The following is a 12,178-nucleotide window of genomic DNA, read 5'->3' as shown; positions in this document are numbered from 1 at the left end:
TGATGAGATTAGAACTTCTTATTTCATGACAACGACGTTATGATGCCATGAGAAGTGACGTTGAAGTATCATTGTCAGAAGTATCTGACTTGGGAATTTCTCATCCAAGAAAGTTGGAACAGAAAGTGCGAATGCTCTTTTTGTTGGATCGATACTCGTTCTACTCGTATGCACACTTACTTGAAACTGTAATATTAGCAATATGTCTTAATTTTGGTGTAAAGGGACAAGTTTTGCCAATAGATGTCACTACAGTCTTTTCTTATCTCTCACATGTATTTTTTACCTTTCATGAAAATTTACAATTTCTCTTACAAATTTCAACCTAGAGACTTCAATTTTTTAGAGAAGGAACTAGTTCTAGTTCTAGTTATCTCCCTTTTGGGAGATTTATAAAGAAAGTCCCGGCCTTATAACCCAGTGGACTGCTTCACTAAATTTGTTTTAAATTATTTTTGCAAATATAGATTTGAATAAAATGACGCGTTCCAACATGGACGAATTCGCCTGTTCTAAGTAGATTTGTTTTCACACAATTTGTAAAATTACTTGGGGGTTAGAGGCTCAGGATATATAAAAAAAGATGTAATAATATATAAAAATTGTAAAGAAACTAAATTTTGTCAAAATTTAAAATAATGTACGAGTTCACAATTGCACAATTGAAGGAGCATGATACTCCAAATGTAAAGACGTCCGTCGCCATCTTGTTCCCCGAGAAGGAACTTGATAGCTTATCGAAGAATAATCCGTGACGATTTTTTATTTAGAATTTTCATCATTGTTGAAACAGTTATATTGATAATAAGTTTGAATATCCATTTCAACAATCAAGCTATTTCAACAATGAAGAAAATTCTAAATAGAAAATCGGCACGGATTGTTGCCTTCGATAGGTTATGAAGTTCCATCTCTAAAAGTTTGAAGTCTCTAGGTTGAAATTTGTAAGAGAAATCATAAATTTTCGTGAGAGGTAAAAAATACAGGAGAGAAATACGAAGACTGTAGTGACATCTATTGGCAAAACTTGTCCCTTTAAACCAACCTTAGCAGCTCGAATTAACGACACAAATTTCAATACATCATTCAACAAGTGAAATACGCATAGTCGTAAAAAAAATGTTCTTCATTTGATTTTCTTTCTGTCAAAGACTGTTTCTTTAAGTACTATTTCAATAGTATTTTTTACGTTTTTATTATGCCCAATGTATTGATTTAAAGCTGTATGAATAACTTAGGAGCCAAAAGCTTGCACAGCACAATATTTAGCATGCTTGTGTGGCACGCCAAGCTCTATCATCATGCCAGGTTGGATCTCGATAAAATGAGTTCGGTGTGTGATTTCTTGCTTACCGCCTATAACTCGGGAACGAAAAGGCTGCCACAACGTAACATTTCGCATACTTAAATAGCACTTCAAGGTCTACCACCGAGTCTAGGGACGTACGCAGGGGGTGGGTCCTGGGGGCCCAGACCGCCCCGAAATCTAGACTTTTTAAAAATTTTAGTCTACTTTTAGAAGCAATTTTACAATTTTTAATATAATTTAGCCTGAAATTGTGTTCGAACCCCCCGAAATAAATTCCTCCGTACATCCTTGACCGTGTCACTTTTGATTCCAATCGATAACTTTGGTGTGACATTTTTCTTTTCGAAAATATGACTCAGAATTTGACCGCCCATAACTTACAAATCGAAACCCTGCGAAACATGGTATTTCACACACTTATATAACAGATCAATCTCTACTACCATGCTAAGTTCTTTCGGTGGATGACTTTTGATTCCGAATATATGACTCAAAATTTGACCGACCGTAATTGGGAAACCAAAAGCTGACACAATATATATTTCATATTCTTTTGTAGCAGGACATCGTCTACCAGCATACCAAGTTTGGTTCTCATCGGATGAGCTCAATTGTGTCCTTTGTTTTCAGGGAAAAATCAAATTAAGGCTGAAAATACATGGACTAAACAAATAACTGTCAGTCAGACACACGGCATATTCCAACGCACACTATATTTTAAATATTCCAAAACTGTTCATATTACAATTATAGCATCATACGGAGTAGTAAGATGTTCCCGTACCCCGTTGTCTAGTGGCTAGCGCGCGCACCATTCATCTACAGTTTCAGGTTCAATTCTCGGTAGGAGAGCCTTGGAATTTGAACGTATTAGGGTGATTTGAATTACACTTAAACTGTAGGTTAACATTTCGTATAATCTCGGTGCTGAAAGTAACGCAAAACTCTAATCCAATCAACCAAACTAATTTCTTCCATCATTTAGTTGTAGTTTGTCTTGTTCGAAGTTCTGTTGGAAGACAAGTTATAGCCAACGTTTGTTTTATTCCACTTAAGTTAGCATGCGTATATTTTAGGTGTGCAGGTTCCGGGTTCGAATCCCGGTTAGGACACTGTGTTCCAGTTGCTTGTTCAATTGTTAGTTCTGTCTTATATTGTCTCAGTGCTAAAGCAGAATCCTAATCTCGGCTTCTTCGTGGCTAAGCGGTTAGAGTACGCGCCTTTGGCGTGGAAGATCCGGGTTCGATTCCCGGTGGGAGCTCATGTGGTTCAGATTTCACGTTAATCAGGAGGTCCATATCTCATATAGCCTCGCTGCTGAAAAGGGATGTTAAAATTAATTTAACTCAACTCAGGGATCCTAATCTATAGTCACTCTGTCAAAAAAAAAAAAAAAAAAAAAGTGTTGTGGCTTATTTTCTGTCTCATTCTTTGCTGACATACAAAGGAGAGTATAAATTTAGAACTGAAATACATTTTTTTTGTTTAAAGTCATAGCTTATATAAGGCATTTTACAACGTATTCAAATGTTGCTAGTAGTATTTTTCACATTATAGTACTAATATCAACGAAGTTTATTGTGTATTCAGCTGACAGACCTGTAGTTTTTGAACTTGCTGTGCCAACCATGGGAAAACTTGGTTAGGAGGAGATACTAGATGCAAGTTTCCATATTTGAGATATTAATCCTAATTAATACACTTAATAAAATTTACATTTTTTAAAAACATACTGTGAAAGTACTTTCAGTCCGGGCGATATCTGTTTTCTTCTGTGATTTTACTAATATTATTTTTGAAATTGCTTGCATGCAATAGAGTGCAGACACTCTGTTTGTTGAGCGTGATGTTTTCAGTTATTGGGATGTTTCGAGCGAAAAATCGACTTTCAAAATAGAAAAAAGCGAAATGTGTTGGTGCTAGACCACGAGTAAAGTGGTTGAAGCACGATCCGAACTCATGCCATACCTTCATGTTGTACTTATGCTGAAATTAAAACATTTCACCAAACTCATGGAACTCACTTTCAATCAATATCGTGTTCTGGACTGAGAAATAGTGTCATATCACAAGTTGTCACACTGTTTATTTTTTTTATTATTTATTTTTTTAGAAAGAAGGTGCTTATTCAAGTGTACACATAGAACCTCGGTTTCGAACACCATTTGATAGCGCAGTGCATCTCTGAAAATTAATTTAAATTATGACTGTAGTTAAATCTCTAATTCTTGTAGGTAATGTACTTAAATGTTGTTGAAACCAGTTTAAGTTAGTGATTCTTCGTAAGTATGGAGTTCTTCGACAAGTAATTATGAAAACTTACTTTTACTGCAAGATGAGGAAATAACTCAATTCCTAGCTACACTATACCTCAATTCCTAACTTGATTCTTCCTAGCTACACTTACCAAGTTTTTTAGCCTTAAATAGTTCGGTTTCCACCCCTCTAAATCCTGAATATAATGTCTCTTTACAATTGCAAAACAAACCCTTTGTCTTTTAGTGTGCAATATTTGTGCGAATTCTAATCTTATATAAAAAGTTAACGTATTCTGCCATCAAATTTAGTAATGCAAGTAAATCAGTTTAAAATATTGATGAAAGACTACTTCTTCATGCATATTCAGATGTACAGGGTGTCCAGAATGGGACTGACGGTTTTTAAAAGTGTATAGTTTTAATATGGTCAGAAATACAGAAGAAGAGAAATACGCATTTTATAGGAGAAATAAAAAGTTTATTTGGTTTTGCTTACAAGTCATTCTAACTCAGTGTAACTCCACGCGAGCTCCATTTGTAATTCTTACAATATGTAGCCTGAACTCAATCTCTCTCCACGTATTCTGTAACATCTGAAGTGTTACTGAAGCAATCGCATTCCTAATACGGTTCTTTAGTTCATCAAGGTTACGCACCTTTTCACCAGAATACACAAGGTGTTTCACATACCTCCACACGTCGAAAGTTTCGTTGAACTTGAACCACACTTTTTGTCTCTGCAAACCACCATACACATTGCGCTTTTTCGACTGCCGACGCCATTTCTGTTGATCGGCGATACTAGCGCCGTCACCAGTAGTTGTTCAAGTATGAAAATTTGCTGAACAAAACTTTTTGAGTTTTCCTTCAATATGAATGTTTTATTTCTTCTCTGACCGTATTAAAACTATACACTTTTAAAAACCGTCAGTGCCATTCCGGACACCCTGTATATAGTTGCAGATATGAGTTGAGTTGATTTTGAAAATGAAATGAAATCTTTGAGTTTTACGTCCCACGGCTATGCCGGTTAGGCTAAAGGAGACTGTGATAATGAGGAATAAATGAAATGGTGGAATGAAGAAAGTGGGAGGAAACGGGAGAACCTCGAGGAAACCCACGCACACGGTGTTTATCCTGGACAATTTTGAGTTTAACGTCTCTTTCAGCAGCGAGACGATATGAGACGGGACCTATTGATTAACGTGGAATACGAACCACATGAGCTTCCGCCGGCAATCGAACCCGAGTCTCCCACGTAAAAGCACGTACACTAACCGCTTAACCACGAAGGAGCTCTAGTCGTAGATATGAGAAGGTAGGTTTTTAATATATTATTTTGTAAGCTGTGTTAGTATTAAATAAAAAGAATCACCTAAAAACGTTGCTTATGTAATTATTTTGTTGCTTTGTTTCAGGAATTGATTCGTCAATTGTTTCCTCAGGTAGATTATGCAGTAAATGTGTTATTTACTTTATAACGTAAATATATTGCAACTGTATAAATATCCCAAATTGTTTGCAACATTTTCTTAAAGAAATCCATTCACCTGTCTTTGGAATGACATTCGATTAACAATTGAAGCATCAAGCTTGTTTTTAGACCGCTTCTAATTTTATGTTCCGTCTAATTTTCGCTACTTTTTTTATTTTTTTTTTTTAATTTTTTAATCATTGCTCAGACTGTAGACTTTTGTCTATTACCAGTTTGATGTATTTGTGAGAAGTTTGAATAAATATTGATGCTGGTGAAGAGTATTTCAGCGTGATATAACTAGAGGCACCAATTTTTCTTTTTTTTTCTTATAACGTTAATGCAAAATGAATAAAATTACTGCTGATTATCGAGTTTTGCCTGAATAATAATATGTAAATGAAGACAAAAAAAAAAAAAAAAATTGTAACACTAGAAATACTGTATAAAGTATTCGAATGTAATGCGGGGCAGGGAATTTCAGTATGTAAGCCTACCTAAAAGCACTTTTTTTTTTTCAATGGAGTTTCATTCGAAGAATAATATACGAATAAAGGAAAAAAAGAATGTCGTAAAAGGCAAAAATGATATTGTGGAATGTAGTAGCACAATTCGTTATTATAGTGAAAATTTCCATGAACGGTCCAAGAAACTGCTTGATGCTTTTCAGGGATAAAACTTTATTGTGTTCCTAGTATTAAGTAGGATTCGTGAAACAGATGTTTTTCATTTTTTCTCAATATTATAGAAGGTATATGAAGCCTTTTGACATTCCATGTAGCTCAATGTTTTGATGCTTCCCTTTAAGTACATGGGCGAAAGTTAGATTCTCGCTGCTAGCATACTTTCGGTGTTGACGCAGGGTTATGAGACAGTTGGTATATTGCTTGAATTAAGAGGTTGTTAACTCCGATCTAGAAAGTAAGAAAAATGGAACGGAAGCCGATGTACCAACCATATCACTCAACAAAATATAATATGTCTTTTGATTTTCGTGTATTATATCGCTAATTAGTTTTTTTAAAGTAATGTTTTTATTTGTTTATTTAATGAGTGCATGTAAATTGAATATCTTTAAATGATTCTAAGATTTGAATTACACACACACACACACACACACACCAAAAAAAAAAAAAAAAAAATGAAAGCCAAGAGGAACGAAAAGAAGATTTAAAATATTTCGATACAATTAGATGAAAATAATGAAATACTTTGTAACATCGTTTCTCAAACTGTTGTAGAAATCTGCCCTTGCAATCTTCTTAAATCAACCATTAGTCCAAAAACGATATAAAAAATAACATTCAAGTGAATTCACGATTCACACAAATCTTGAAAGTCAGGGAGGAAAGAGAAGTTAAAATGAATTAGAGAAAATCAGGAAAATTTCTCAAAATATGCTGAAAGTCATAGAAGAGTCAAAGAGTATTTTTTGAGCTGCCTACAGAAGATAAAAACAAGATAGATATATAAAAAAATGATTATTTAAGAAAAAAGGCTTCAAAAAGAAAACTTTCAGAAATAAAAAAATTTGAAGAGCGTTTAAAGGTGTTAAAGCTTCAAAGTGTGAAGAAAAGAACAAATTAAATAAATTAATTTTAAAAAAATTCAGAAAAGAAAATAAGTTACCTTTATTGGTTGTAAAGAATCAGAGATAGGCCAAAGTATGTTAATGTTTATATTTTTATGTTTGAGTGTATTGAGAATGCGGAGATATCGTTGGTACTAGTGCTTTATTGTACTCAAAATGCAGGAATTTAGACTCATAATAACTATTTACAATAAAAAAATGAGTTTATATTGTATTTGAAAAGGAGAGCGTTGAACGGCCATAGGGGATGAAGAGGCCGATTATAAAAAGATTTTTTTTTTAAAAACCTAGCCATAAATGATGATTGGTTGGTTGATTCGAAGTTGAACGTTCCTTTGAGCACCGAGGCTATATGAGAGGTGGATCTACAGTTTAACGCGGGATCCAAACACATGAGTTCCCAACCTGAAACAAATTCATGTCTCCTTTTTCGAAGCATAAATGATAGTACTCGCGATGTCGCAGGTCAGGGTATACACACACTAACGTCCCTTTTATTCTTTGATTTTTTTTAAAGGGAGTCGTCTTTAATTTTCATATGTCTTTTATAGAATAGAATATTTTAATGTAATTGAGCTTTACAAGCAATAGACAACGTCTGAATGAAATATACATATAGATATAGATATATAAAAAAATAATCATTACATACAGACAATCAGTTATTGGTTAATATTATAATGAACAACCTAATAATATTTGAAATAAAGTGACACTGCAAATTAGGACACAATGTCTTGACATTCACTAAACTCTTGAATCGAGTAAAATGGATTCGTTATTAACGAATTATATAACTTTTCCTTATAGGCCTTAAATGGCAACTGCTCTATGAAGGATGTTAGTTTATTAAACAGCTTTGGTCCTATAACCAAAAAACTATTTTTGATCTTCGATAATCTAGTGAATGGTATATCAATTTTCTTACACAATCTAGTATTAAATGTATGTACTTCATCCCTGAGTGTCATATTTGCCAGGTTTTGCTTAAAGTATCACTTGATAAATATGTACATTAACTACTGTCATTATCTTAAGCCTGATAAATAGTGGTTTACAGTGTTCTTTATCATGTGTTCCAACAATAATCCGGATGGCTTTCTTTTGCAAAACTAGAACATCATGTGCTTGGCTACTGTTATCCCAAAGCAAAATACTTGTTAAGAAGAGTTGTTTTTATCTTTTTTCTTTGCAAATTTATAAATTAGTATGGTCGTCGTGAAGTAGGGTTTTGCAGCTAAAGATACATAGTCACTCTAAAAATGTGCATTCATTTAAAATCTTGAGCTTAGTGACATGTAGATTTCGAAATCCTACTTTACTTGAAATCACGTGGAAACGAGTCTCTTTTCCTCGAATGCTTCAGAGAGTACTAAGTGGATTTTAGAATCCAATTGAAAGTCAGAATAACTTTTGCTGTCTTCTCTTTATATTCTACGCGTTACAAAATACACGAAAGAGCGTAAAAGACTTTAGTCATTGTAGAAGACAAATGATTAATTTTAAAAAATCATGTTGCGTGTGATTTACTATTCAGCTATGTTTGGAGTAGTTGCAGTGTTGCCGAAGTACAATTAGGGAAAATCGCAGCGTTTCGCTTTTCGCGCGAAAATTTTAATGTTTGTAACTTTATTTTTTCATAATTCGCTGCCTGGATAACATACCAAGTATTTTCCAAATATTTTCTTTTGCTATGAAAAGATTGAGGTTAAAATAGACGGAGTGTAAAAACAATTAAAATGTTATTAACTTTGGGGAAAAAATATTATATTTCCTTTTTTTCTCGTAGCAGGAAGGAGAGGCCAGAGTGAGAGTGGAAATTCATCCTGTGGAGATGATTGTTGATCAAGATGACATGTCACAGCAAAAGGGTACAGAGGAACCACGTGGTACAGATTCTTCCCTTGTGGATGATTTCCTTAAAGGGCGACATTGCTTGAGTGGGGTAAGATGTAGCTTAATTTTCCAGTTCCTACTACACTGTTGTAGAACTCAGTAGGGGGGATATGTAAAATGGTAGGGACTCATTATAGTATAGACGGTTCCGTTTTCTTATGTTTCTAAAAATGTCGTCAGTCTTTGAAAGAAAAAGAATACTTGAGCAGAATTAGCTAGTTTGGATTTAGAGTTCCTTCCAGCAACAAGGCTGTATGAGATGTAGAAGCCGAATTACAAAGCTCCTGCCGGGATTAGAACTCAGAGTCTCCCGCGTCAAAGGCACGTACGCTAACAATATTACCGCGAAGGAGCACCACTTAATGAGAAACTCAGGATTGTCGAACAGATGAAGCCCAGAGTTATTTATCTACATTTGAGATTAGATGAGAGAAAAATAATCTTCCTCTTATGCTTCGTATGCCAGAGAGACTCATAAGTGAATCATAATGAAAAGATGTCTGGATTTTAAAAAGTTAAGAGAAAACTAATAAATTTTAATAAGAACCTACTCACACTATGTTATCTATTCAAGTTCGTATGACCTGAGATCAAAGTGGCGATTTTTGATACAAAGTTAGAGTAAACGTTTCTGTTTAATTTTTATTATTTTAAATATGCATGCATGATGTTTTAATTTTGCCACCATGTTCCATATCTGCACCATAATTTAAAGATTAACAGCGACTAACTTTTTCTGCACAATTTTAAAATGTAACAAAATAATTTCTCGGAAGATATACAAAATCCTGCGTCTAAAAAGTATTGAGCCTTTTATGCACTAAATGGTGTTAGTGTCCCAAATCGCACGATATATGAGTCACATCGGGTCAGGCCTAACGTCGTTTGATAGCACATTAAAGCAGGTAGATGTGCCGAAAGTGTAGGAATTCTTATAGTCAGACGTAAGGTTTGCGCCGCGGAGATAAAGTGAACTTTCCGCAACACTACGCTACATTTTACAATTTTATTTCGGTCAAGTCGCAAATGCTGCGCAGGCCCGTGGAGATGTTTTAGCAGTTTATATACATAGTTATCAAAATGAACAGCCAAAAGATGGTTCAGTAGCTTTCGTTCTGAAAATTTTGATGTCCAAGTTGCTGCTTGCAGTGAGCAACCAATCACGGCAAAAGTGGATGATATTCTGGCAGAAGTCGATCAAAACTGGATTAAACAGTCGTGACACCACCAAAGATCTAAACATCCATCACCAAGCAGTGTTAAATCATTTGGAGAAAGCTGGACATAGTCTGACTCAAAAACATTTACGCGACAAAATTTCTATCTGCTAATCTCTTGAAACGTAACGAACTCAAGCCATTTCTGAAGCGAGTGAAGAAAAGTGGTTAACCTACGACGACAGTGTACAAAAAGAACTTGGGTGAAGCGAGAAGAAGCTTCACAGTCTGTGGCAAAACCCACACTGACGCGCAGGAAACTTCGATTGGAAGGGCATTATGCATCACTGAAGTTGCTGCCACCGGACAAAACAACAGACTCAGACCTGTACTATCGCCAATTAGCGCGAGTGCAAAAAAAAAAAAAAAAAAAAAAAAAAAAAAAAAAAAAAAAAAAAAGGGGGTCAGCGGAAAGGGTGTCGTATACCACACTATCAACGTCATCTTTAATGATCCGTCAGAAATTGAGATATTTTAGCTGAGAGATTCTAATACATCCATCGCATAGTTCGGACCTGGCACGCTCAGACTGTCATTGATTTCGGTTTCTTCAGAATGCGATGGCATTAGAATTTTGGATACTGTTTATTTATGTATAATTTATTGTGTTTTATTGAATGATTGAAACACAATAAATCAGGAATCGAAACTCGAGAATTGAATTTGTTGTAACAGGAACAGACTGAGTCTTGGCCCAACCCAGAAGGACTTTAGCTACGAGTACGAAAGTTTCAGGCTACTCAATGTATTTTTTTCCGAAAGTCAACACACTTGGCACATCGTTGCTTCAACTTCTCTAACCCCAAAAGAGTTTTCTTCTGGTCTGCAAGAAACTGTTCTGCAGCTGCTATAACTCCGTTACCAGTGTTAAATTTCTGTACATTCAGATTTTTTGAGGTCTAGTGAAGGGATAATAATCAGAGGGCGCAAGGTCTGACGAGTAAGTTGGGTGATATTTTTATCGTTCTTACTGATGTCATTACGAACAGGAGCGCGTAAATTTGCTGTTATACTTACAATGTAATTTAAATTTTGATAATAATAGCAGGTTAAGCAGTTTTTGACGACTTATTTTTAAGGCTTATGAAGTAGGTCACTCAACAGGATAAAAGAAATTAATGCTTATATATATATATTTGATTTTTCACAGGGGTCTGGATGGTGGAAATATGAATTCTGCTACGGGAAGAGCGTAAACCAATACCATGAAGAAAAGGATGGTACTCGAACAGTGGTCAATTTAGGGAACTTTGATTTGAAGAATCATATTGAATGGCTGGATAAAAACCCTCATAAAAAGCCTAAAGCCTTCCCACAGAGGAAGCATGTGTCTCACTTCTATTCCGATGGGACAGTCTGTGACAAAACGAATCGACCAAGACATGTGGAAGTGAAGCTGAAATGTCTGGAGAATTCTAGTCCTAGCGCTGTGGCTCTGTACTTGCTTGAACCAAAAATTTGTGAATATATCTTAGGTGTTGAGTCTCCTATTATATGCAACTTATTGGATAAAGTGGATGAACACGGGTTAGTTCGTGATACATTTCTAGATCTCGAAGACGTTACCATTTCAGAGGAGGAAGAAGAAGTGTTTACAAATGAGGTGATCGACGGTTGAAAAATTTCACTACAGCTTAGGTTTTACAATAATATATATGTGTGTGAGTGTGTGATATTCTACTTCAAAAAACAAATCACGACGGTGGTGGGTGAAAAACTGTAGTAAAGTTTTCGCAATGGAAGTAAGACGTCCATGAATAAAAGATTTATAATTATCGCTCAATGTAAGCTCAGCAACTGAGCAAACCGTTCAGATATAATTGTTTGATTGGTGTTAATTTGGTACTATTATGCGCAGTATGATATCTGTAAATATTGGGTGCCGTTCTGAATTATGTTTTTGAGAACATAATTAAAAAATAATTGCATTTGTTTAATAAAAAAATGAGCTCAAAATATGTAATTTATTTATTTCGTTATTTTCAAATTTTAATATCTGAATAATTCATATTTATAAATGTTGGTAGAAAAAAGTTCTCGTATATCCACATTTTTCTCAATCTTTGTCTCTCATTGACACATTTACTCAGCTGACTCCTGAATGAATATCTGTGAAGATCAAGTTTAGGGAGCTATGTAACTCGAAACTTCACAATACCTGTCATACAGATCATAAAATGTCTAAGATGGTCGAGACAACGCCGCTTGCATGAGGTACACAGTTATTCGAAAGCCCTAGGAGAAAGAGACCTTTGGGAAGATCAAAAAAGTGGGACGATAATATATATAATAGGATCTTAAAGCAGTGGTTAATAATAATCCAGAACAGGTTGGCTTAGCATAAGATAAAAGCCAATGAAGAGTTCGTTTCTGTGTTAGTGAGTCTTCAAGTTTCTTAAGCCATACAATAAAATTAATCATTCATAACGGGGA

General features: G+C 34.8%; 1 protein-coding gene across 12 annotated transcripts in view; it reads left to right on the top strand.

Moving 5' to 3' along the window:
• Window positions 1-11,703, top strand: part of LOC145685882 (endoplasmic reticulum lectin 1) — a 93,371-nt gene extending 81,668 nt beyond the window's left edge. For 3 of the 12 annotated variants that reach the window (XM_081758602.1, XM_081758611.1, XM_081758606.1), the window contains 3 exons: window positions 4,986-5,012; window positions 8,425-8,577; window positions 10,896-11,703. In XM_081758602.1, the coding sequence (XP_081614728.1) occupies window positions 4,986-5,012; window positions 8,425-8,577; window positions 10,896-11,363 (648 nt within the window). In that variant the 3' untranslated portion in view covers window positions 11,364-11,703. Of the gene's footprint in view, window positions 1-4,985; window positions 5,013-8,421; window positions 8,578-10,895 lie in introns of all 12 variants that reach the window. The other 9 variants (XM_081758601.1, XM_081758610.1, XM_081758605.1 and 6 more) reach the window with 3 other exon arrangements.
• Window positions 11,704-12,178: the final 475 nt, after the last annotated feature.

The sequence above is a fragment of the Thermobia domestica genome, chromosome 5 (assembly GCF_964235325.1).
Source record: "Thermobia domestica chromosome 5, izTheDome1.hap1.1, whole genome shotgun sequence".
In the NCBI taxonomy this organism is placed as follows: Eukaryota; Metazoa; Arthropoda; class Insecta; order Zygentoma; family Lepismatidae; genus Thermobia; species Thermobia domestica.
This window is presented reverse-complemented; position numbering and strand designations above follow the sequence as displayed.